The 26262-nt window shown below is 42.5% G+C and overlaps 2 protein-coding genes across 2 annotated transcripts; both read left to right on the top strand.

Annotated features, from left to right (window-relative positions):
- Window positions 1-17747: 17747 nt before the first annotated feature.
- On the top strand, window positions 17748-19417 carry rrs1 (ribosome biogenesis regulator 1 homolog). Its single transcript, XM_086151278.1, has one exon. The coding sequence runs from the start codon at window positions 18007-18009 to the stop codon at window positions 19042-19044; it is 1038 nt and encodes a 345-aa protein (XP_086007404.1). The 5' UTR covers window positions 17748-18006; the 3' UTR covers window positions 19045-19417.
- Window positions 19418-22141: 2724 nt separating this feature from the next.
- Window positions 22142-25417, top strand: LOC147232031 (ephexin-1-like). The gene is made up of 5 exons (XM_086150385.1): window positions 22142-22290; window positions 22558-22589; window positions 23069-23236; window positions 23777-23862; window positions 24538-25417. Exons 1-5 carry the CDS (start codon window positions 22224-22226, stop codon window positions 24803-24805), a joined length of 621 nt encoding a protein of 206 aa, XP_086006511.1. The 5' UTR covers window positions 22142-22223; the 3' UTR covers window positions 24806-25417.
- The last annotated feature ends 845 nt before the right edge of the window (window positions 25418-26262 follow it).

Genomic DNA, 26262 nt, shown 5'->3' with positions numbered 1-26262 from the left:
CTCTTGTCTTCTCGCTGAATGAAAATGGTCGAAATTGGGAGCGGATTTAAGATGAATGCTGACAGCTGACCCTGACACCTGAGAGGTCTTCTCTCTCTCATGAACAGGCGAAATGAATTCGTGCCAACACATTATCGCGACGGTTATTTGCCTCTTTTTTCGCAGGGGAATTTTCGGCGAGCAGAGTCGAATACCGTTCCCCTCCTGAATCACGGGGCAGTTTTCCCCGCGGGTGATTTAGCTCTTTTCTAACTTCTTCCGGCGCTCCGCTCGACTTTGACAAACTCATCTCGATAAACAAGGTCACTCTGACTGTTTAAAAAGAGTATTAGCGGCTATCCGACGGCTCATTGCAGGGACCGCAGAGCCCAGGGCTCCCACTTTGATCACCATCTGACCTCACCGCTGTAGCTCAGGTGTCCTTATGGTTTATGGCGCCGCTATAAAACTCCTCCATAACACAAGCATGACCTCTCATCGCAAGAATACTTGGGAAAAAAAAGTTTACAGAGATAGCATTTGTAACTTAACAATTATAAAGCATAAAACAATTGAATGCATTCACACCACCCTGGTGTTGTGGAAAATTTAAAGCGATGGTGGTCAGAGCAGACGAAAGACTAAACGGGCTTATGAATTATACATGATGAAAGCAACTGGCCGGTATTCCCTGTGGATCACCTGATGCAGAGGGAGTCTTCAGTGCATCACAGCTGCTTCTTAAAAAGAGCTAATCTGAATGATGCACTTTTCACAAGAGAGCCATTCGAATGCAATTAAATCAGAATAAAAGTATATCAATTTTTTGTGAGGCTCCTTGAATGCTGGTTAGTTTTTTTTTTCTTTAATTCATGTGAGGCAGCTGGTGGCTTTGCATGCAACCAAGGAGTGTGCATGTCGCCTGGATGAGAACGTGTTACTAAGTCTGTCCCTAATGCAGCGATACCCTGCAGGCTTTTCCTGTATATGAATGTAGAATGTATGGCTCTAAGATGCTTATCTGTGGCTCCTCCTTCGCGTATCAGAAGAAAAACGTGCCGAAGCTCACGGAAGGAAAATGAGAAGCTACTAGTTTGATCGCTTTGTATGGGTGATTATTAGAACCAAGAGGTCGTCCTTAGATGAACATTAGATAGCACAATACATTAGATCGACACCGTTTCCTGCTTTTTTTTTCCTCTCACGATTCCACAAATCATCAAAAAAGGTTTTTGTTATGTTTTAATTGTTGCCGGGTGTCAGTTGGGCATACGAGCCTATTAATTTTTGTGTAAAAAAAATGTAAATTGGGCTTTTTAAAAAGAGGACAACCCACAACTATATATTTTATTCCTGCAAAAGACTCGATAATTTGTGTCGGGCAGCAGGGCTCACCTGTTTTGATGCAATCATATTATGGAGGAGGAAACGCTGCACATTTTCAAGAGAGTGTAATTGTGATGGGTGTCTTACCATAACTGGGATATTGTACGTCGAGAATTTTCAAGAAATCAACACAAATGTTTCCACAGTGATTGCAGTTTTTATCAGGGCTCTTGGGATTTTGGTTGGAATATCAGATTGTCAAAGTCCTTCTTCTGAAGGATGTATCTGTAAAGCAATTATGTGAGATTTCCGGTTCTATACAAAAGCATACACCGATCAATGCTGAAAATCTGAGTAATACGTCAGTGGATCTCTGTTGCATTTATAACACTTTATTTTAACCTTCATTAAAAATAGTGCAGTTCCTGTTATAAAGAGCCTGCAATTTGCTATTATGTGGTTTCTGTTATATTGTGATTTATCATGCAGCTCCAGCACTTATGGAGGAGAGAGCCTTCAGCTCCTGTGTGAATTGCACGGAAGGAAGATGACACCCGCAGAAGCAAATGAGTTTAATCAGTTTTGGAGAAAAGAAAGAGCTATTACACAGACTGAGGTCTGGCCATGGCTGTGCCGGCTCAAGTCAAATTATTTATTGTTTATGGCCATTATTTGGGAGTTCACACAATCTTATCATCTCAACTTTACACTACAACTTTAATCTTACAACACATGATTAAATGCAAGCAATGAAAGAACGCAGATTGATTGGATATGAAAATAATTGAATATTTTGCTGAATCTCATCCAAACTGGTGAGAAACAGAAACCACTTAGCGCCAAAATGTCAAAATAACGCATCCTTTACGATGACAAATTTACTAGAATCTTGTGCAATGAACTGACACAAAGTCTTAACATCTTGTATCAGAGTGGAATAGACCGAAGGCTGTACGTGCTTTTTGGTGACATGCACCTTGATATTATTATGTGAATACCAGGTATTCTTGTAACTCCGAGCGCAAGTTCAATTTCTACATCTTACCCTCGTTTTCTTATTTATACATATGAAAATATTAAGGTTTAACTGAAGAAATGTGCCCTAATGCTAAACGTCCTCCCGCCGAGCATGATTTCATTTTGTGAAGTAATAATGCATTTTTAGCCATCGCATGTGTTCCATTAAGTCTGTGTAGCGGCCAACAAAGTAACGGGGAGTCATGCGGATTTGGCCGGTAATGCGACAGAAATTGCCGTCTCGAGATAAATCTAGGCCAAAGTCGTTCAGTCAAAATTGCAACCCAGTTTTCTTTGCTCTTCAATAACCCACTCTGGACGTAACTGGCCCAAAGTCTCCCCCCTTCATCCAAGCATGCGACATTTATACTGTTCCCCTTATGCGCGATCAATTATTTATTCACCGTTATTTTGATGAAATATCTTAAAATGTTGAAAAAAAAAAATAAAAAATTCAGGTCTCGACCACAAATGATTGACAAATATCCTCTCTGCGTTGTCACTGAGAGTTATTATGCAGGTCAGGCTGACACAAAACAGCCAGAAACCAGAAACACTTCCCATCGTTTTTTTTTTTTTTGTTGTTTTTTATTTTTGATGCGGATGAGCATCAATGACCTTAAAAATATCTGTACTCCATTCGACGCCCTCAATCCATGTAACCATCAGATGCATCATGGGTGAAATGGTTGAACACATTTCTTCCTGTCTCTCTGGATTTTTGTCACTTTGGTCCATCTAGCAGCGATCAGTGGTTTACCCAGCTGTTTAAACCATGAAAAAAATGATTTGGAAAAAAAATAGATAAAAACAAGGAAATCGTCAATGGGCATAGGATGAAAAATATTTTATCCTTTGCACAAGGTTTTGACGCAGTTGGTTTTCAGACACAGACACGAACGTGTAGGTTGTGTTTATTGTGGGATGGAGGGCTAATGAGAGACAACTGTCGGAGTACTGGGGGCAGCGTGGTCTTTTATTCCTTTCGTCAACCAAGCATGTCTGCTGTAACTTTCTTTAGACGCGAGCAGTCACACGAAGTTGCGGTTCAGCATGAGGACAGCCAAGGCGGTCTGACGGGAGAACGATTCATCAATCAACACAGTGACCATTTCACTCTCCTCAAACGGTTGTTCGCCATCAATTATTACAAAGTTCACTTCTTCACCTTCTTCCAAAAAGCTATTTGTGATGCGGCGCTCGCGTTCTCATTTTGTCTGGAAAGACCTCGCTGTGTGTGCGCGCGCCCACTCACACACACACACACACACACACACACACGTGCATGTTGGCAAACACACATATATGCACGTTCACACGCATGCACAAAAGCTCTCAGATGATCGCGCTGTGCATCGGCCCCCGTAGCAAACATAATGGATGTCCTCCACCACATTAAACAGGAAGCAAGTCAGTGACGACACGGTGATATCGGCTGTGTGTGTGCTGGATGAAATGGACTGCCATCCTCCAGAAAGTGCATTTATACTAGTCTAATGAGGAAAATAATAGACATGGAGCTTGATGTTTTGTATCGTCCTACCCAGGGTCAGATCTTTCACCGTCTTGTCTGATGGATCATGGCATGACAAGATAATTGGAAGTGTTTGAGGCACATGACATTTTCCGATCTGTCAAAATAGAAGTCCTCTCAATCCTGTCTTCCTGTTTAAAATGAGACCGCATGTGCAGGGGCTACTCTGAAGAATTCCCTCGGCGGTATCTCCTCTGATTGCCGGCAGGGAGCTGCTACGGTCCAAAAAAAAAAAAAAAAAAAAAAAAAAAGATGTAGACGACCCCAGGCCTAGTCGGAAGTGATAGAATAGCGCCAGACGGCAGCTCGGACCTAAGATAAAAACCCGCAACATCGAACTCCTCCTGAGTCAAACGTGACAAGGATGACAGAAAAAAAAAACGCTTTTCAGGAAAAAAAATGATACAAGTCTTAACACTCCAAGTGCCTGCACAAATGGGTGACAAGCGATCGGCCAACTTTAAACAGGCGTATTCGGAGAGAGAATCGTGTGTAATCTGTGTTCCTGAACAATGATCATATTGTTTTAATTTACACATTGTGATGTTGAAAGCATTAGGTGTTTTAGAGAATCAACGCCATGCTGTTCTTTGCGATTAATTCCACTGAACGGCTATAATTTAAAAGCTTCCAGAGCTCGGCGTCAATCAACTGAACCAGTCAAATAAAACTAATGTAATGAATAAATCAACCAACAGAGATACACACATTAATCTGGAGCACTCCTCTCCCACGAGCCTTTCAACATGAGGTTTATCCTCCCAGGAGCAGGGGGGAGAACGGATATACAGTCGCTGAGCTTATGGTTTGACTGAAAAAAAGACAAGCGGGAGGCTGAGGAAGAGCGGGAAACAGGTAGTTGAAGGAAAGATGATGGCACATGGCAACATCTGGATTCAAGTGGGTGCACCTTGAGACAGATATATCCTCCAGAACCCAGATCTGTTTTGGCTCCTGGAGGTGGAGATCGCTTCCATGTGACCCTGGTAGTCGGGAAACTGAACTTCAACTATCTGTGAATACAGGCAGAGGTAAAAAAAAAATCCCTTTTGTTCCTGTAGAAACTCCACGACCTGGAATAACGTTTGTTCGGTTCGATGCCGAGAAGACATTTTCAGACTCTCTGAAGAAAGTCTGCGATCTTTTTTTTTTCCTTTATTTTGGAGCTTGCGGAAGCTTAACATAGCAAACATGTAAACCGAAGTCCGATCAATATTCTCTAGGCACAAGAATGATGAGGAGACCCAAAGCGTCCGGATCAGAACCACAGAGACTCTGACATTTCTAAAAACGTGACGTGACTTGGCACATTTCACACACATTGTGGAATGTTGGGGATAAGAACCAGAGGCCGATTAAATTATTTAAATGTTGTATTATGATATATCGCAGGTGTCCTAATGTATATAGGTTCTGAAGGGCCTTATCAATGCATATGGGGGATTTTAGTTATTTGACATTGCCTCTTCTGTGATTTTAGGATTTTTTTTTCTCTAAAAACTCAAATCGAATCCATAACTGAGTGAGCGCTAAGTGCCCTCTAAGTCCAAAACTCCTTCCTTTCATTTGTAAACAAAGTTTGCATTAGTGAGGGTGTAAAACACAACAAAGTCATTGTATATTGCTATTCATTAATGTCAATTGTTATCAATATTTGATATTTTACTGATTTGAGTAACTGATGCGAATTTTCTCATCATTGTTTAATTCAGTTTAGTGAGTTCATTTCGGTCTTTTCAACTTGTTCAATCAAACCCGTACATAAAAAAAAACGACACCCATACACATAGGAATTAAAACGTAATATAAACAAGACAACAGTAACTCACATACAAATCACAAAACATCCCAAAACAACTTTACCTCATTCAAAAAGGTGTTGCCTGAAATTTTGGTTATTTTTCTGCCCTTCTTATCAACCTGTTTTACAAATTAAGAAAATAATAAAATGTGTCTATGAAACATAAAATAGCCAGTTTTCAAGCACTCTCACCTTAACTCATAGTTAAGTTTTATATTAATTAATAATATCATTACCCAATAAGCTTTTGAGGCTATTAAATGTGCTTCTTGTTGTCATTTCTATATTCGAAATTATTCCGTAGACTGACTCCTTTCATCTATATGTATCTTTGTTTCACATTTATCCATTTGTTTTTGTATACATGCAAATCCCTGTAATTTCATAGTTACTGGCTCAGATTTGAAACATCTCTTGGCAACCTGTGACTTTTCATATTGGGGTTTTGGGTTTTTTTTTTGTTTTTTTTTTTCAAAGGAGTGAAAATGTGTCATTTGTAGTAAATGCGGACTGAAGATTCAAAGACAGGTCTTACTTATTTACCTCCAAAGCAGTGGAATGGAGGTATAAATGGATTCAGCAAGATAACTCAATAGGGACTCACAGTAGGTGTGAAGTACATTACTAGAGTTTATATGCTCCACCGCTTCTCCTATTTAGTGAAAACATTTTGGAATAAAACATAGGCTAAAATGTTTCTTTTTGTGTTAAAGCAACTTATCCTGAAGATTCCATGTATTTCTGTGAGGTGTTGCAGCTTTTCATCCCAGACATATCTCTTCCACTGCCGGCGGGCGTAACTTGTCCCTGCGCTGCTAACTTTAGTCCGTGAAACAACAACTTGCTCCTTCCTCGCTATGTCGTCACTTACTGGGCGCTAAAAGGTGAAGAAGATGCCTATGTTTAAACACTCTCGCTCTCAGCTCCCAGGCTCTTGTTATTCCACCGAGCACGTTGACCTTGTGAAAGATGTTTCATCCTGATACGTGTAAGCAGCACTGCCGTGTCTGCACCCAGAGGGCGTGCATGGTCTTCACACAGCCACCGCCTGCAGCTTCTGAGGTGATGGCAGCACATCAGAGGTTCCTCAAAATCATCCCGAGCAAAATCTCCTTCGAATATACGCTCCTCCACTCTCCCCTCTGTATCCCGCTGCATGTGCATCGATGTTTTGTGTTTGTTTTGTTCCATTTGCAAGACTGACCGGGCAGCTCTGCTGTGTTTTATTTCATTTATTTTATTTTTTATTTTTTGGTTCAAGTGCATCATCAGACCAATCAGCTGCTTCCTGGTTTTGCACTTTTAAATCCTCCGTTAGATTGAATAACCCCCTATCTGTAGATTCAACATCTTCAGCATGCTTGTTAACACTGACCTCTCTATGTAGTCTAAGCCGCTTACCACATCCTGCCTCAGCTGCCTAAATCTCCTCTTTGTTGTAAGGTTCACATTATACCATCTTTCTAATCTTGAGAAAAGCCTCTCAAACATCTCAAAAATTGTGTCTTTGCCATGAAGTGTGTTACCGTGTGCACTACGGGCCGACTTGACAGTCATTTCCATGTAGCAAATCTCTGCGGTCTTGAAAGCAGCTGTCAGACGTGAGAAAGATGTTTCCCCTCTGAACTGATAATGATGTAACCTGTATGTCGGGTTTCCGCTGTTTCTCAAAGGTAAAGCAGCTTTTCTTCTTTACCTGTTCATCAAAGGGGTTTAGATGTATCACCTTTGCCGCCCCCTCTTTTATTGGGGAAATCGAATTGAATGTGTTGCTTTCACTTCAAACTGTTTCTCTGCATTTGTGGCGTTGCATATTGCTTTACATGGTCTGTGGTTGTTCGAGGTACAAAAAAAGTTGTTGTTTTTTTCCTCTGGACAGGGGAAGAAATAGCAAAAAAATATTAGTCACTTAGAGAAACGCTGCGGTTTGCATTTAAATCAAAATCCCCATTAAAACCAACTAAGTGCTCTTTCATGGCATTAGTTTGCCATTGCTTGGGGTTTTTCTACTTCTTAAGGATTCTATGAATAGGATAAAATGTTTTAACGCGTGTTCATTATATTCAAGTACTAGCACTTTCATAGCATTGTCCTTTCCCTGTGCGTACACAAGTAATGCCTCTTCCGTTGCTCATATCCCTGATAAAACTTTGATATATTTCAGTGGATGAGCTCAGTGTTGAAAATGTTTTTATTCCTGATTTCCCAGATTCCTTCAGCCTTGATCAGGAATTCCCCTCGTGTTGGCATGATTTTATATATTTGTATAATTCAAAAGATGCACTTTACTGTTCATGTGTTAGTAGCGTCATATTTTCAGAATCAAAATCACTTTATTTGTTCCCAGGGGGCAATTGGAGGGTGCTTGGGGTAGCATAAACATCTGAAGAGCTATAAATAAACTATAAAACAGTATAAGAAATTGTAAATCTGTACATGTATACACATGACTGTACATCTATAAATATCTGTACAACTATACAACAAGCAAATACAAAAACTGTTCATATTTACGATGCGCTGTACATCAATGAATAATATGGGGGGGTTGTATATGTATTTTCCCTATCTGTATTTTTTTTTTCTTGCTGTGTATTTTCACCCTTACAGCAAATATTCAGACGAATAAAACACTGCTACGTATTTAAGAGTACATATTCAGTAGCTGCCGCCAACTCCACCAAAGTGTGGTTGTCTCACACTTTTGTTTACCGAAAATCTATATGGCAAAGTTTTTCAAACAATGTTCTATTTGTGTGGTGTTTTCATCCAGCCCAACCGGTCACATCAGGAGCCGTGCACGAGCCAATCTGGAACTCAGGTGGGCTTCCCCAAGCCTTCCGACCTTTCTCGTGAGCTTGCCGCGAATTCGATCAGCCACACATATGTAAACATGAATTAGATGTAGGGTTTGTACATCGGTCCAATGCTGATCTCTCCTTCTTCACCGACCTGGAAGCCATCATTCAAGTTTACTTCGTGTCGCAGTACATGCTTACAATAACGCGGCTATGTGTTTGCTCACGACAAGGCACACTTGACACTAATAAGTCGCTGGAAATGCAGCCATCTGCCTGATCGAATTGTGTGACATAACACTGAGCCCCAGGGTGGACATAGTTTAGTTGGGTTGGCAATGACTTTCTAGCAGCGCAGAAGGAACAGTAGTTAAACTATACACATGTAGGTTGTAAACAGCCCGAAGTGATTCGCACAATTACAGTCAAGATGTCTGCTTTGTTGCCGCGTTCCACGCAACCCCGTGTAAATGATCAAGAATGGATCCGTTCTGAATCATCTCGCAGACTGAATCACAGCGTCTTGCGGGATGGAGGCCTCGCGGCTGTTGAATTTAGACCCGCGAATGAGACGCGGGTGTAAATTGTCCACAAATACCTGCATGGTACTCGAAATAAACCTGAGAATTGGCTTGCAGCTGGGGGATATTGGAATGCAAACTGAGGTGCTCACTTGAGTGTGTGTGGAGGGTTCTCAAGGTAGGCTATTATAGACCCTGCGTGTCGTACAAAGTACATTTTTAGGAAAAAATACACCGAGCTTCCTTTTACCGGGGACGTGAAAGGACAACGGAACGATAGGACCCGCCAGAACCTGCGTGGACAAACACCTGTGCGTCACACTTAACCTTCACCACAGATTCTAACCCGTTTTAGCTCCGGTCAAAGCCTGACATGCTTTCACCAAATAAAAACTCCCTCTTTGAAGAACGAAGGAGGTGGAAATCTGCTTTGCACGCCACGACTCCCAACTCCCTGGAAAGATCTTTCCCTTTCTCAGGGGGGTTCCAGATTATGTGCTCCTTACTCCAGGTTTTGCTTCTTTGTGCGGGGGTATTATATAGACATAAGTCTGTGAAAGGCAGCGCCACTATACTTTGAGGCTGAAGGTCGCAGCAGTTTTCTCAGGAATGAGAAAGGAACCTGGCGGAGTGGTTGGCGGAGGAACCTGTTTAATCTAGTGGCCGTGTTTGAAATGCCTGTAATACAGTTCTTTAAAGTGTCCATTTGGGACTGGAGCTCCTCTTTGCTAATGCACTTTATTCACACAGCAAACCTGCTTCCCTGATGCCTGGTAATTGCCCAATGTTTCTTTTTCCCAATCTTCATTAAAACACGTCAAAGGGTCCGTTTTTATTTATTAGCGGAAACACACACCTAATTAATAATCCGCATATGGAATACTCTGTTTTGCAAATGTTATTGTGATTATACCGCTAATTAAAATTAGATTTTTTTTCTCTCTAACACTTCTTAATGGAGTGGATTTGCCTTTAAATGCAAATCAGCTTGTTGGCTGCTCATAGTCAAATTAGGCTTCGACTAAGCAAAAGAATGATAACAGCCTCTTACAACCCTGAGCAAGTACACAAAGGTCTCAATGTGCAAGTTCAATACATTTAGATGAGAGTGATTCTGTAACTTTTGGTTCAGATGTTTCCTTTCTAAACTGAGATGCCTTGTGAAATTCTTCTAAATTGTTTCACTTACTCAAACTCCAGGGCATTCAGGGGGTGAAGCAGCAGGGATTCAATTTACATATCAAAGCGAGCATTGCAATGCTCGCGGGTCCCTGAGTAGATGTATGTGATCCATATTATTTATAGCGCAGGATCCTCCTCTGGGATACTGATTGTGATCAGTGTCTGTCATACAACCTGAGAGGACAGTTAGGTGAATGTAGCATCCAATTACGGGCTCTTGGATCATGTCGGGCTACGAGGTTGCATGAGGCGTGACCAACATCTAATCGCAGCATTGATCCATCAGTTGAAGGCAACTTTGGGGGGAACAAAGCAAAGTGTCTGACACGAGTCACTTTGCGGGACATCGCTGTGAGTCATCTGCAGGGTGGGGCGGGGTCTATTTATTATCATCTCGGGTCAACGTGAATCTGGCTTTACAGGGATGTTTAGCATGCCAGCACGCACTGATACTCTGTTAGTGATAAGTGACAGCGGCCCTGAGGATGAGTGGAAACAAGGTGACTTCTGCCCTTTTTTAATGAGCTCTGAGCCTGTGACTCATTCAACTACATTGACCGCTCCTGCGGCAGGAGTGGCTCCCGTTCAATGCCGTAGAAACAAAGTCACCGATCCCCGGTGAGTATCTTGGAATCACAGTTTGCTATTGGTGTCGGTGGATGTGTTGTGCCTCGTGCTGGAAAAAACACCCTGCAGGGGTCAGGAGACACACATGTAGACACTGTGACCGCATCACTTGTCAGGTACACAAATGTTTAGATGCGTCAAAATGAAAAAGATAAACGGTCACTTCTGAATCGGGCATGGCAAAGCCGAGCCTATAAGAAGCCTAAATCAAACTGGACCTCTTTATCGCTGACTACGGCATCTAGATCCTCGTCTCCTGACTGTAACCCCGGCCCGACATCATGTTTGTGCGCAAATGGCTCAAAGTTTTAATGGACCAATAAAAATGTTGGAATTGCTTGACATCACTGGTGAATGACACACACCGCACACGCAACACTTCACCATCTGCAACGCCAGTCTGAAAAGATCCATTTGTCCCTCGTCTGAATGTACATTTTCTTTGAAATTTCTTTCCGTATCATTATTTTTCTTACATTCTCTATGGTCTGTTGCCATCAAATCAGTTACTGTCAGGCTGAGGAGCACTTAGCGGCTAAAAGCTCTCTTGTCTTTTATAAAGCATGTGAAGGATGCATCACCGAGGTAGTTTGCTTTCAATTTTATCAAGCACATTTTCACACTGGAGCCTGTGGGATGATTTGAGCATGTCTCGTCGAATTCCATTAAAACACGATGATCCCCATTGAAATTGCGGGTATAGAAAGTCCCGCTCGGTTTGCGTTCGCATACATTCGATCTAAAACAAGCGGGTTTATAGAAAATGATGCTCGATTGTCCAAATTCCGCTTCCTCTTTGCAGCGAAATGATCCCCAAGAGGCATTAGTGGCTGACTGCATTCATTACGCTCAGTATCAGTCTAATTATGCGCCGATGTTCACCTACGGACTAATTAGTGGGGGGGGATCAATAAAGGCCCTGGATGCCCCTCACGTATGGGCCGCGATGCTCAGCCCCCTCATTATTAAAGCTGCACCGAGGCTTCAAAGAGGATTTCACCAGCTCTACCTGAGGGGCTGAATTATTGGCAGTATATATGTACAGGTTTGTTGTTTCTACCCCTTTCTCTCATTCCCCCCCCACTACCCCTTCTCTAACGCGCTGTAGGATCTGATTATAAGTATGAGAATAACACTACAGGCTGTAGAAAGAGACGACAAGCTATTTAAAGACGCACCCGGCGGATGTTTACAGACATTATGAGTTGAAAGACAGGAGGAATCTTTGACGCCATCACTTTAACCATACTAGTAAATCTGAAGGAGAACTTCTGCATTTTGGAAAATAGACATTTTCGGTTTCAGACGGTAAGGGGCAATACTACTATCTTTAGCCAATGAACCCTTCACATATACGCTCACTCAGAGTAAATATTTTTGTCGTAGTTTTTGAGTGCTTCTGATAGACTGTTGGGTTGCAAACCCTTTTCCTCCATAAAGTTTTCAAGAGTCTCCATCCAGACAGAGCACTCGACGATGTCACTGCAATGAGCCCTAACAGAACGGTGCGGCTTGATGCCAAACCGAGGGACGACCTCTCCAAGTTGCTATGACAAAAGGTACTAACCACTTCTGTCTGCGTCCAATTTCCAGCATGGAGCCAAAGCAGCACACACACACACACACACACACACACACTTACCGTCATCATAATCTACTTGAATGATCTTGCTTATTTCTCACACTCACATGGGTGATGGCCTTGGAATGATATCTCAAGGACTTTCCCCTCCATGCTGTGCTGAATCTAGGAAGGAGGCCAGGTTCTCAGGAGCAGCAGAGTGGCTTCACGCGTGTCGACTGAGCGGAGAGGGCATGGGGTTTACAAATCCTCTTCTGTTTTTTTTACCTATAATAACTGTTACCTGTGTTTTACAAAGAGACCTGTGTGGGAGTAACCCGGGATATGTGCTTGTTGGGGCACCTGTCATTGGTGCAGGGTGTCTGTGCTTACCTCTGTCCGCATCCAGAAACAATAGCTACAAAAGCAGCAGAAATTGCTAAAGGAGTAATGGAGGACAGCGGCTCGTCTGATGAATAACATTTTCATTTATATTATGTGACCGAATTTGTGTGCATGGCTCACTTGGTGAGGATATATGCACCTGGTGGTTTTGTGGGAAGAGGGCAAGCTAGCAGAGGCAGGTTGATGATTTTGGCAATGGTCTGCTAAGAAACCTCAGCTCCTGCAATTCATGCAGATGTTAATTTGATATATAAGACTATAGAAACAACAGAAACATGTTACGGTCCGAATAAAGAAAGAAAGAAATTTGTGCGGGTGTTTTTGCATGCAACTTTTTATCTAAAGTATTCGGATTTTTATGTTTTACAACAATTATCTGGAATATTGATGGTTTCTTCCTCCATTCTATTGTTATATTCCGATGTAAAAAAAAAGAAAAATTAAGGTAATTTCCTATAATCTCTGGTCACTTCATACTTCTTGACTAAACGCTCGGTATCAGGAGATTTCTTTTCACACGATTCTAAATGAAAATTTGCTTGAGGAAAAGTGCACAATTAAAGTAAACACTCTATCAAAGGAAGTACGAAAACAAATCATCAGCCAATAAATTAGATTTTTTTCATTTTTTTTTGTCAAAAGAAAATTGATAAAATTGGCTACTTCTGATAAGTGTATTGGATTTCTGCTCCACCGACTGTGTCTCTTACATCCCTGTCTCCGGCGGAAATCAGTGGTTCAACCAACACTGCAGTCCATATTATCTGATGGCCTGATTACTTGTACGCTGGTAGAAGATCAGTGTTAACGGGCCGGACGGAGAGGGGGGGTGACAAGGACCTTTGGGGCTTTTTTGCACAGCATCAATAATGGCTCAATGCTCTCATCCAAGAGAAGGACCGGATTGGGACAGCATGACGATGATGAAACGGTTCCTTCGATAATGATTGTGCACCGGACACACAAACACAGAGGGTCGTACATTGCGGCGGTGGCTTCTAAATATCGGCGTGATATCGCCCCAGACACTGAGGACAGGCTTTTTCCAGAGCTTAAAAGAAAGAATCAGATAATTAATGTGAAACTCATTTTATATTTGATTTAATGCGTTGAACCCTCAAGTCAGAAATCCACAGGAGAGAGAAGATCAGAGCGGGCGAGGGCAAGGGAGCGATGATGAATAAAAGAATGGCAAGCCTGTTTAGCCCTTGTTGACGGTCTTTTTGCTCGCAAAAACAGATGATTCTGTTTCGCTGCCGGCTCATCCTCAAGGCGTGCGATAGCATGCTGAGCGGCGGATAGTTTGGAAGAAGCAGATACCTGTGAGGGCCAAATGGTGTTTCTGTTCCGGCAGCAGCAAATCGATTAAGGCTTTGACCTCAGCTGTCAGCCAACGAAACTCTGCTCACCGGAGGACGCGCATTTCCCTTGCAATATGGAATCAGGAAGCAGTGCATGTAATCTACAAATGTGCCTATAAGCCTATCAGCTAACAGCTCGGTCGGTTGTTTTCTATTTTCGTTCGCGAGTGGCTTAGCGTTAACTTGAAAAGACCGTCCCCTTTCATTGATTCTTCTCTGAGAAATCATGTCACGTGAAGCTGTTGCCGATGATATTTAACCGCGGTGATGGATTTGCAGGCTCACTGTATGTTCAGGGAATAATTTTAAGCCTCCTGTTAGCATTAATGACACGCATGAAGCCTGTAATTCCTCCTTGATGTGTCCCCTGCTTTATTAATAAGACGGCCTCCTGCATCGTAAAATAAAAACAAGCAGGGATTAGCTTTGTTTTTTTTCTAATTGCATGTATTTTCACATTTGTGAAGAATAATTATACCATATCTGTGAAAGCGTCACCAGCTTATCGCATCTGATTGACGCCGCCGATGGGATTCTCCGCTCTGACCTCGTGTGTGACGCTAACAGGTCAATATTTGGAAGGAGAAGGAATTTCAAAACGTCCGCCGGGTTATTTGCACGAATGAATGTCCTTTTCCAATCCTGAATCTAATGGAATCTGATGCTCATCACAAAGTGGATGAAACAAACAATTGGAATCCACAGGGTTTTGTTCTCTCTCTGCAAAATAAGAGAACTACTCTTTTAAAAGCACCATTTTTCTTTACTGTTTTCACAAAATCACAGTGTTAACCTGTCAACTATGAAAATAATAATAAAACATGTGTAACATGGTACAGCAAATAAATGGTAGAAATTGCCCATTTTTTTACAAACTAGACTGCAATATGATGCATAAATGTTGCTCACAGCTCTTTAGATAATTAAAACCACTGAAGCCATTAGAGTCATAGGTTTAGTGCTTGTTTATTCACCATTCATAAAATGTGCTCATTCATAAAACATGAAGATGAGACTGTCTTTTCATGAAGATCTATCAACTTAAACATTTCAGTTTCTAGCTCACACTACCAAGGGACTACATTCGGCTCTATTGTTGTATTTTTGGACCGAAACAACCACTGACAGTTATCATGATTTACCGTTTGCAGTAACATGTATAAAAAAATATATGAATTTCCTCTAGTTACAAAAAAAATCTCAGCTCATTGACATTTTTTTTCTCTTTGAACACCTTTTTTTGTTTTTTCCTTCATGCGTGTGTGTGTGTGTATCTGTGTGTGTGCGACTAAAACATAATGATTTCCGATACTTATTTGTGGTTCCATCTAGTATTTATGGCAATTGAAGAAAGAATTGAGTACTCCATGTTGATGAATTCATATAATTTAAACTCGCATGGCTCATGGCAGATTTACGCTGCAGTTAAGGCCCAGAGCCTCAAACTCAGAGGACAAAAACTTTCAGAATAACTGTTTTATTGCGTCACAGAGAGTCAAAATGCACTTGATAAAGAGGATTGAGAGCTTTGGCTGAACGAGCAAATAAGAAAAATTGCAACGTGTGAGGATTTCACATGAAAGCGGCAATATGATATGAAGAAATCTGTTTCGAAAGCACATCCTTTAAGCACATTTATGAACTGTGGAGACACAGACACAGAGAGCAGAGACTTTTCTCCGTGGTTGCAGCTCATAGAGACGTGTGCTGCGCGTTATTCTATAAAAGAAAACCGTGGAAAAGTAATCCGATCGGGGTCCAATGTATCCTGGATCATAAGTCAACAAAAAAGCCTTTAACTTAACCCGGAACTGATGGTAGACGATCCGGGCAGGAGATAGCAGCATAAATTAATGGTTTTAGAGTATCTACATCCACGTCACAGCGGACCTCATAGCCTTCTCCCAATCACACTAGGGACTTTTGGCCACCAATTACACATTTCCTCTGACATCCCGACACACACCAACACTTGTGACCTTATCTTTGCGCCTGTCAGGGTGTTAGCATTCACATGGCAAGCCTTGCAATGAATATAATTACTGGAGCCCAAAATAATAACAGCACCATCTTCCAGCGACCAACAGCTAGTCAATTGTAATAGAGCTCCCGCATCACCCCCACCTCCACCCCCCTCCACCCTCCCGCATCCACACCATCCTTTTCCTCCTTCAAATTAGTGGAGACAGGGACGAAAATAGAGTTATTACAGTGCTTAAATTGTGGGAGAAACACATACATATTGGAGTACAGCAAAGGATGGTATTAATACTTCAGTGAATTTAATCTCTCGTGAAAACACTCAGAGTAATCATATTATAAAGTTTATAACAACCGCGCAACTTTAATAAGATGTGCAGCCATGAGTCACGGAGCACAGACTTGATTAAAAAAATGTGTGTAAGACCTCAACACCCATAAGTGGAAAGGCATAGCAAGTATCTTGAATTTAAGAACGAACTGGTTATACACATCATAAATGGATTTGTTCATTTTAATATTCCCCTCCTCTTGCGTCACATCCCTCGGCCTCTGTACCAACCTTGTTAATCGAATGCAATATTGTGACTGCCATCGCTTTACTGCTCTGGTATTATAATATAAATACAGTAAAAGTACATATTTTACATTAGATATATCACGAAATCTGATTTTGTGTTTTAACTCCAATCAGTCCCCGTGTGGATATTACACTGCATATTCTAATGCGATCACACACACACAGAAACACATGCGATGATCACACAAACACACTCCTCCCATGGTTGGAGGAGCAGGGAGGTTCACGTGCCTGGCACAAGGAGTTAGGAACTGTGAATTAAAGGAGGCTATTCCTCATCCTTTTCCCCCAGAGATCGGCCTGCCTGTCAAGATTTGACTTGAAATCATTTGGTCTGGTTTTGTGTTGTTTTTTTTTTTTTTAGATTGAGCACTTTTCAAATGACTAATAAATGAAATATCATAATAAAGACATTCTTTTTTCCAGATTTTTTTTTTAAAGAACTAATGTTTACCGAAGTATACAGGTCAGAATGATTGGTGCCATTAGTCATCCATACATGTTTGTGTACTTCTTTGCAAGTATCATTATAAATGGGATGCAATGCACATTGTCTTATAATGGTAAACTACAAAACTTTACACATATTACATGATTTATTGACACTCATTACCCAACATATACTTGAGTTTTGAAGAAGACAAAAAAGCGCTTGAGGTAAACTGCTTAACCAAAGACAATATCTATACTTTGTTAAAGGATCAAAGTCCGCTCACAGGTAAATCATGTTTTTCCTCCTTTTCTAACAAGTTATTGTTCAAGCTTCCCTTTTGAACATGTATGATTAGTGTCTGACCCTGGAAGAATATTGTCTTGTTCACTAACGTAAACGCAGCTCTTCTCTCAAAACTGAAGAAAATCAGAATTGAAAAGGAAGGTCTCTGAGCAGGATTTAAAGTATCTTGATTCAAAAATAGACTCCACATAGAGAAATAGCAGAATTAAAAAATATATATATATTGTTTAAATTTGCATGCTTAGATAGATAGATAGATAGATAGATAGATAGATAGATAGATAGATAGATAGATAGATAGATAGATAGATAGATATTTTGATCCGCTTGTGGATTTAATAAAAACACAATATAAATAGATTAGAGCGATCAATGGATTGATAGATAAAATTTAATTTAAAATAAAAGTTTTTTTTTAAATGTTTTATTACTCTCGCGGATCGGAAGACGCAGGAAGTGGAACAATGTAACCCCCTTGTGGACACAGACAGTACTGCAAGTCGATGGCTGTGACCCGGAAGTGATATGTTAGTAGTTTTTTTTTTCTTTTTTGTTTTTTTTTTTGCGTCCACACGTGGGAGAGCAGAGGTCTGGCAATATGGCCGCGTCGTGTAGCGTCGAGGAATTGCTGCTTAAAGCGGAACAAGACGAGGCGGAGAAGCTGAGGAGCATCTCCGTCCAGAAGGAGCTCGACTTGGAGTTCGATGTCGGGAACCTGCTCGCCTGTGACAAAAACCGTATCGAGTTCCGGGAGTTCCGGGAACAGAACACGGAGGAGTTCCTGCGCCGCCTGGCGCGGGACAACACGCAGCTACTCATCAACGAGATCTGGAAGCTGCCCACGGAGAGGGTCGAGGATGTGATCGTGGCCAAGTTACCGGAACCGACGACCCCGTTGCCCAGGGAGAAACCTCCCCCGAAGCCCAAGCCCCCTACCAAGTGGGAGCAGTTCGCCAAACTCAAGGGGATCCAGAAGAAGAAGAAGACCAACCTGGTTTGGGACGAGAAAGCCAAGGAGTGGCGGCGCCGCTGGGGCTACAAGAGGGCCAACGACGACACCAAGGACTGGGCCATCGAGGTGCCGGTGACCGCCGATCCCAACGAGGACCAGTTTGCCAAACGGATCAATGCCAAGAAGGAGCGGGTGGCCAAGAACGAGCTCAACCGGTTGAGGAACATCGCCAGGGCGCAGAAAGCCAAGGTCCCCGGCGTGGGGCTGTTGCCCACCGCCAAGCAGTCCAAGGACGACCTCTCCAGGGCTGTGAGCGTGGCCCGGAACTCCACCGCCTCCCTGGGGAAGTTCCAGGAGCGGCTGCCCAAGGAGAAGCCCCCCAAGAACATGGGCAAGAAGAGGAAGTTCGAGCCGCTCATCGGCGACTTCTCAGGCGAAAAGCAGAGGCAGCTGGATCTCCTGAAGGTCATGGACAGCAAGAGACCCAAGCTGGATGTCACCAAGGCCGTCAACAAACAGATGCGGGAGGAGGACAGGGAGGCCGGGCCCCGCAAGAAGGCGGCAGGGAAGAAGGGACGCAAAGGCAAAATGCAGGGGAAAAGCAAGGGGGGCAAAGGGGCGGCTAAGGGGGGTAAAGGGGCAACCAAGGGGGGCAAGATGAGATCCAAACCCGGGAAGCGCTGAGCCCTTGGCATCCCAGCTGGGAAGATGCAAAGCCTGTGAGGAACTGCTCTCGATTTATGTGTAAATACTCCTAATATTACGATTCATTTTGTAATACAAATGCCTCCCTCATGAATATAAAATGAATATATCCCGTGACGGTTTCCTCTTTATTTTCTTTAAATGAGAGATATCATCTTTCATAGTAGTAAATGATTCGTGGATGAACCATGAGCAGCGTGGAGGAGTAGTCAAGATTTTGGTTCCTTGCTTTAACTGCACTTCTGACAGCGTGGAAATCCAACCGTGAATGTTTGGTTTCAGGAAAGCCTAATAGTGTGATTCATATTGAAATGCAAATAGATCCCTCTTGAATATAAAATGACTGTATCCTGCAAAAGTTTCCTCTTTATGTTCTTTTGAATGACAAATAGTACCTTTTAATAGTAAAAAAGACACGCTGGTGGAATCGCATTTACAAGAGCTCCGTTCCAGATGTGAAATTAAATTAAGGTTAGAAAGAAAGCACTTTTGTCATATTCTATTATACATACAGCACAACATCAGACATATTCAACTACTGCATTAAAACCATCATGGATGAACCATGAGCAGCATCAGAGGAGCAATTAACAGTTTTGGTGCCTTGCTCAACAACACTGAACAGCTAGGAGGAGTGCAGGAATCCAACCATGACTGTTTGGTTTCAGGAAAGCCCAATACCATGATTTGTATTGAAATACTAATGGATTACTCTTGAATATAAAACATTATCATTCTGCAGCGGTTGCCTTACATGCTTTTAAATGACTGATATTTTTTCTTGTAACTGTAAAAAAAAAAAAAAAAGATGCATTGGTGGAATCCCACTTGTATCAGCTATGTTCAAGATGCGAAAAGATATCGAGGATAGAAAGAAAACTTATTGTCACATTCAGATGTACATGCAGCACATTATATGTGAATTCAACCTCTGCCTTTAAGCCATCTTGGAAGACTCATAAGAGGTTGGCAGCGCCAGAGGAGCAGTTAGGGGTCAGGTGCCTTAATCAACAGCACTTCAACAGGCTAGGTGAGTGCGGGAATCCCAACTGTGAATGCTCAGTTCAGGAAAGCCTAATAATGTGATTCACATTGAAATACAAATGGCTCCCGGTTGAAATGTCACGATTTATTTCTGTAGTGTTTTATAAATGATAGATATTTTCTTTTGTAATCATAATTAAATAGATGCACAGGTGGTATTACACTTGGAAGAGGTCCCTTCCAGATTTGTCCCTTCCAGTGCCTTGCTCAACAACACTTCGATCGGCAAGGTGGTGCGCAGGAATCCAGCCAGGAATATGCGGTTGCAGGAACCACCCCCCCCCCCCCCCCAAGATGCCCACATGTAACCTTTCTGATCATCGCTGAATTTAATGTAGGAAAGCTGTCTGCCAGAATGGCAAGATGTCCATTAAAGCAAAACAAAATAATTTGTTAGATTTGCATTACCTGTTATTTTCTCCTGCCATGATGTGAAACTGACCTGTGTGGGTGAGTGCTTCACTCCCATTGTGCCATTTCAAACACAAAATGAAGTGGCTTAAGAGTAACGTGTATTTGGATAGTAAACATGAAATTAAAATGTTTAGTCACTGAAACTCATATGCATCTGCAAACCTGCTGTGAGACTAATTCTTCATCTCCTGTTCTCCACTGGTCAACAGCGTGATTAAAGTGATATTTAATTTTCTTTATTGAATGAAGTAAAAAAAGAGTCCAGCCCCTCTCGAGAGGCCTGGTTTCAGATCCCATGATGTGCATGAGCCCGATATCTAGTCAGAATCTCACAGCCACCAGCTCGGGCTCCTTCCCCACCAGTTTCTGCAGCCGAGGATCGGACCGCGGAGGTCACCCGCTCCAGCCACCGCCCGGCCCGCATATCCGGTGCTGCTCAAACGAAATATCACATAATGTTTCACGCGCACATTTTGATCATTTCCCTGACCTGTTACCCGAGGGATATACTTGAACCCCGGCACTTTTCTTTTTCCCAGAAGTAAACATTAGATTGCTTTTTCTAAGCAGCTTAACGGTGGCTTTTTGGTTATGTAAATGCTTGGCTCCAGCCTTGACGTCTAGACCGGAGTCAGGCTGAGGCAGGGAGAGGAGTTACATGCGGCCTTAAGCCTGCACCTTTGCCACATTTATGCATGGGGTTTAGCACAAAATGAAATCTGTCGGTGACACCTAGAGGTAAGAGTGAATCTGCAGGAGGGGCAGCACTTTGCTGGACCACAGAAGCCAAAGCTGATGAGGATGAGTTTCTCATCCATTTACAGGCATTTCCTCTTTCCAACAAAGTAAGCAAAGACACTTGTTGATCAGTTCACTGAGTTAATCCACCATTATCCTCTTGACATTGATTATCAATAGAAAGGAATATTTAAAAAAAAATGCACCACTTTCTTTGCTGCTGGCGAAGTTTCTGTGTCCTTGAAAAGTTTTACTACATGCAAAGTTCTCAGAGGTTTGTGAGATTGGAAAAGACCATCCGACTGACTGATCTTTCTGGCGTTATTGATGCACGCTTTTTAATCACAGACACAAGCTCCACAGCCAAGCTGCACCGCGGAAGGCCTGGGTAAGAGTGTGCGTGTGTGTGTGTGTGTGTGTGTGTGGGAGTGTGTGTGTGGGAGTGGGGGGATTCAATTACCATCTGTTGAGCAGTGCGCCACCCTGTCCCAAGCCTATTCATCTTTGTCCTTGCTCACCCAGGCCAATGGAAAATGGGACACAGTCAATAATCCGAAATCAATCAGGCACTCTTGATGAGGTAAAATTATGAATCTTCATCCATGTCATGCAAGCTACCACACTTCTCTCACATGTGAGCAGATGGTCATAGAACAATAGGCTGGGCATGAGGATGTTATTCTAGGAGAACTCCTTTTTTTTTTACAACTGATGTAGGTATTTTGATAATGATGTAAAAGCAGTAAGGAAATACTTCAGAGTGAAAAGAAAGAAAAGTCCAAAAAAAATGACACACCATAGAGTTTGGCCAGTAAACAGCCGTGGTATTGTGGGATGACCCTGTTGCTGCTTGTGTCCAGCTCCAGTCGGTGCTGCAGTGGATTAGTCAGCTGCATTTATTTTAAGGCAGGACAGATTCAGAGCAGGCTCCTCAGTCAGCGTGCAAGTGTCAGGTCTTCAAGATGCAGCGCATCTACATGCACAGCAATGAGCACTTTGAGGTCTTCACAACTGTCCTTGCCCCACAAGGTGAGTGGAATCCTTTCTGTGGCGTTGTATGACACAGAGTGACATTATTTCAATTTCTTTATGAGTGCAAGATCACACGTCAGTGTAAAGATGCTTCTTAAATCACAGGGTGGATCTCTTCCAGGGGAATAGTCTTTTAGTGATGGCAGAATTGTTGATGTGCATGTGCTTATTTAGGGGAATTCTCATTCATATTTGCAATTGTGACAAGTATCTGAACAAATTTTTTTTTGCTGATTCATCTTCCCCCCTCTTGCTGGTGAACAGGGAGATATCGATACAGAGCAGAAGCTGAAAAGGTAAGTGCATTATTCCCTTCTCTTTCAAATCCACTTGAAAAAAAAGTAGCTTGGCATGTTTTCGATCGTATTACCTCAGTCCTATGTACACTTGACATTGACTGGGTTTGACATTGACTTTACATCACGTCACTCAGATTTTTTCCCAGGTTCCATTTTGAGATTAACTCTATTCTAATTTCACTAACAAATATGGATCACATTTATGAGGGAGAGAAAATAGACCCAACCAGATATAGGATTTCTATTTCACTGCACAGGGGTTAATCTCTTGACACATAATCCTCCCCATTCACTGCACCTGACCTATAGATCACTCAGGTATATTCCCTGTTTCCACAGCTCCTGCAAAAATGAAAATACATAAAAGCAACTTATTGTTTAATTACAATTTAAAATTCAAAATAAAATAGATTGAACTGAGTTGAGGGGAAAGAAAACAACCAGATTGAAGTGTAAGTTCCCTTTCTGTCCACTAGATGGTGGTAGTGCACAGCTACAAACCCCAGTGGCCAGATGAGCTGGAGCTGTCTCCGGGTGACGTAATCCTGGTGATGTCTAAACATGAGGAAGGGAGGTGGTTCGGGCGGCTGCAGGCCGGCCAGCAAGGCTACTTCCCCGCCTCCTGTGTGATGGAGCTGGGCCAGGTTGGTTGGTTGGCTGGTTGGATGATTGGTTGGTTGGAGGCTGCATGAGCTCAGCAATGCAGCATGTCCAGGCCCAGACTGCTGCCACTTGCTGTGTCTCTAAACTAAGAAAACTTACACACATGAAAACAACACAAGATATTTTTCTCCAAGATCGTTCTAGTGATGTGAGGTATATTGAGCGTCATTATTACAGGATGTATCGAGGTTTCTGGCAATATCACACACTGAAAAAAAGTAAATATTAACAATAATAATGCATTTGGATCCACCAGGTTTAAAGGTTATTGTGAAATTTTTGAATTTATTCAACACTGCAATTTATTATTTTGGATTATAGGAATATTTTCTCATATGAGGAGTTGTGAGCTTTCCTATTTTATAAAGAATTACAGTGCAAATAAAAAAAGTCTGTTCCACCAGAGAAGAGAAGAACTGCAGTAAAATACATTTTCTCTCGAATGTCAGGGAAGAAAAAAAAAATGAAATATCTCAGAAACTGGAAAAAAAGAGGTCTAAATTCATGTCTTTCATTCTCAGGAGAACCTGCATCCCAGAGGTTTACGACGGGCCATATCCCTCAGAGTTGGGGACAACGATGTGAATCCACGGGGTAAATGTGGAAGGTAAGGCGACTCGAACGGCCAACACAGCAACAACAAATCACACATGTCCCGCCGAAGGGTTTGCACGTATGTCCATCATGCACACACACTCAACAGCTGTTGCACCATCACACACATCCCCCCATACACAGAATGCATCCCACTGCTCTCCGCCCAGTGCTCTGGAACAGGTGGCCCCTCTCCTCCTTCATTAGTTGACAAAGCAAACTGATTACTACCCCCCTTCACACACACACACACACACACACACACACACACACACACACACACACACACACACAGACACACACACACCTCTTTTCAATTGCCTAATGCTGCCCCATCATCTCATCAAATAAAATGGAAAATAAAGGCAGAATGACTTTTCACCATTTCATTATCATTAATGACTGTCCTGTGAAAATATTTCATTTTGTATGAACATTTTCAGTATTAAGTAAAGTGAGGCAGTTAAGTGTGAGATAAGACTTTATCTTTTGCTCCACATGACAGTGGATATTTTTGACAGCCACTTTACTTCACTCTGTCTCACTCTTTCATTCATTCACTCGCACAAACACACACGTACACACTCGATCCTCTGTGCAGCTCTGTGCCTGTCTTGTCTGCTAGTGGTGGAATTTGGGTCACTAGAAATAAACAGCGCCTTTGTTTTTATTTCCTCTTTGTCCCCAGTGGACACATTCTGCAGGCACTCAGGAGGGGGAGCCGAGCAGGAGGTGGAACTGGAGGTGGAGCGGCAGGGGAGGTGGAGCTGGACGGGGGCCAGAGCGGGAGCCAGGGCCCTGTTCTGGTGAAGAGGCCCCAAACCCCTTTGCCTCAACCTGTGGCCTCCCAACCTCAGACACACAGATCCCCGGGCCTGCTCCACAGGATCATGTCCAAGTGCCGGAAAAGGAATGAATGCCAGGGAGCCACAAACAGGGCCTTTGAGGGCGACTAGGAGGCCCTCCTCTTTGTCCTGGGTGGCCGAGTTGGGTTTATTTTTGTGGGGGGAGTAAGGGGGAAAGTGGAGGAGCCTTTGAAATGTAAAATTAAAAAAAAAATTGAAAACAAGGAAAAAAACAGGTCTTGAATGACCTGTTTTGAGCAAACAGTTGCAATAACTGGTATTCCCAAACTGGCTATTTCCCAGATCAACAGGTTCAAGGATGCATGTTCAAGGTACAGGAAGTGATAGCTCAAAAGTTGCTTCCCTCATTGCCTGTGACAGAAAACACCTGCTGTGATATCTCAGAAGGGGGAGTGGCCCAAAAAAATGCCTAAAATTTTGAATGCTGCAGTTGTGCATTTCTGTTTTGCAGTAACTCCAATGTCGAGCGGATACTATGATCATATGTAGTGGTACATCCACTGCAGTTGTGTGTAAATTATAATAGCAGGAGCCTTTTTTTAGTTGCTAACAGACGCTAAAGGAGGGGCCATTTTAGCTTTTTGCAACTATTTTGTCTCACTGTTTGTCCCTTTTTGTGAATCTGCGCATGTGTTTGTATGCATTTAGGTGCATCTTCATGAGCTATGATTTTATGATTAATAAAAAAAGCTGCCAACCCTAGGTGCCAGGATAATTTTTCTTATTAAATTCATATTTTTTCAATAAAGTACCTCATACCACCTGCCTTCTTTGAGCACACTCCTTTTCCATAGTACTTGTAAGGGGAAAAAACTCCCTCAAGCGAAAGGAAGTGTGATTGAGGCCTTCTGAAAGCCTCAGCAAAAGGCTGGAGATTGTGCTGGTTGCCCTGGATACACCAAAGCAGCTCTCAGAAGTTGCATGTAGTCTTCTTCAGTGGTGCCTCCCAGCATGTCCCATAGCGGAATCTCTATAGATTGTACCGTGGATTACCTCCCACCAGAAGACGTGAACACAAACTCCAAGCCTTGGCCTTGACCTTCGAGGGGAAACACACCCCTCCTGTCCCTATAGTTTGATGTGCGCCGTGGTATAATCCTTTGTACGAAAGGCTGTAGGAGGCAGTCACTCTGGGGCCGGTGGGGAACCATGTCCTGCACAAGGGTGGGTGAGTGTTACAGAGTGGCAGGTCCTCCGAGCCCGCGCGCAATTCATGAGGAGAATATCTGCGTGGGTGTTTCCACCAGCATGTCCCAGTGCAGCTTATCAGGGGCTCTCACTTGTGGAGAATGAGAGGACGCTTTGCAAATTTAAACTGCGGTGCGGCAAAAACGGTTTTCTCTCAACAGAATCAAGAGCAAATTTATGCAAGTGGAAATCATGTGAAACATGGAATTTCTCACTTCTGAGATGGTTTTACCCAGGAGGTGCCTGACACTAGTGGGTTATGAGCAGTCAGAAATTCAATTCTGATACTGCGTGAACATATTTTCACTCAACAGAGCTATGCCTCAAGTATTAGTGCTTTTTCAAAATATCACAAATCC

Source organism: Fistularia commersonii, chromosome 8 (genome assembly GCF_037954325.1).
Source record: "Fistularia commersonii isolate RoL2024-O1a breed Wild chromosome 8, RoL_Fcom_v1.0, whole genome shotgun sequence".
NCBI lineage: Eukaryota > Metazoa > Chordata > Actinopteri > Syngnathiformes > Fistulariidae > Fistularia > Fistularia commersonii.
This window is presented reverse-complemented; position numbering and strand designations above follow the sequence as displayed.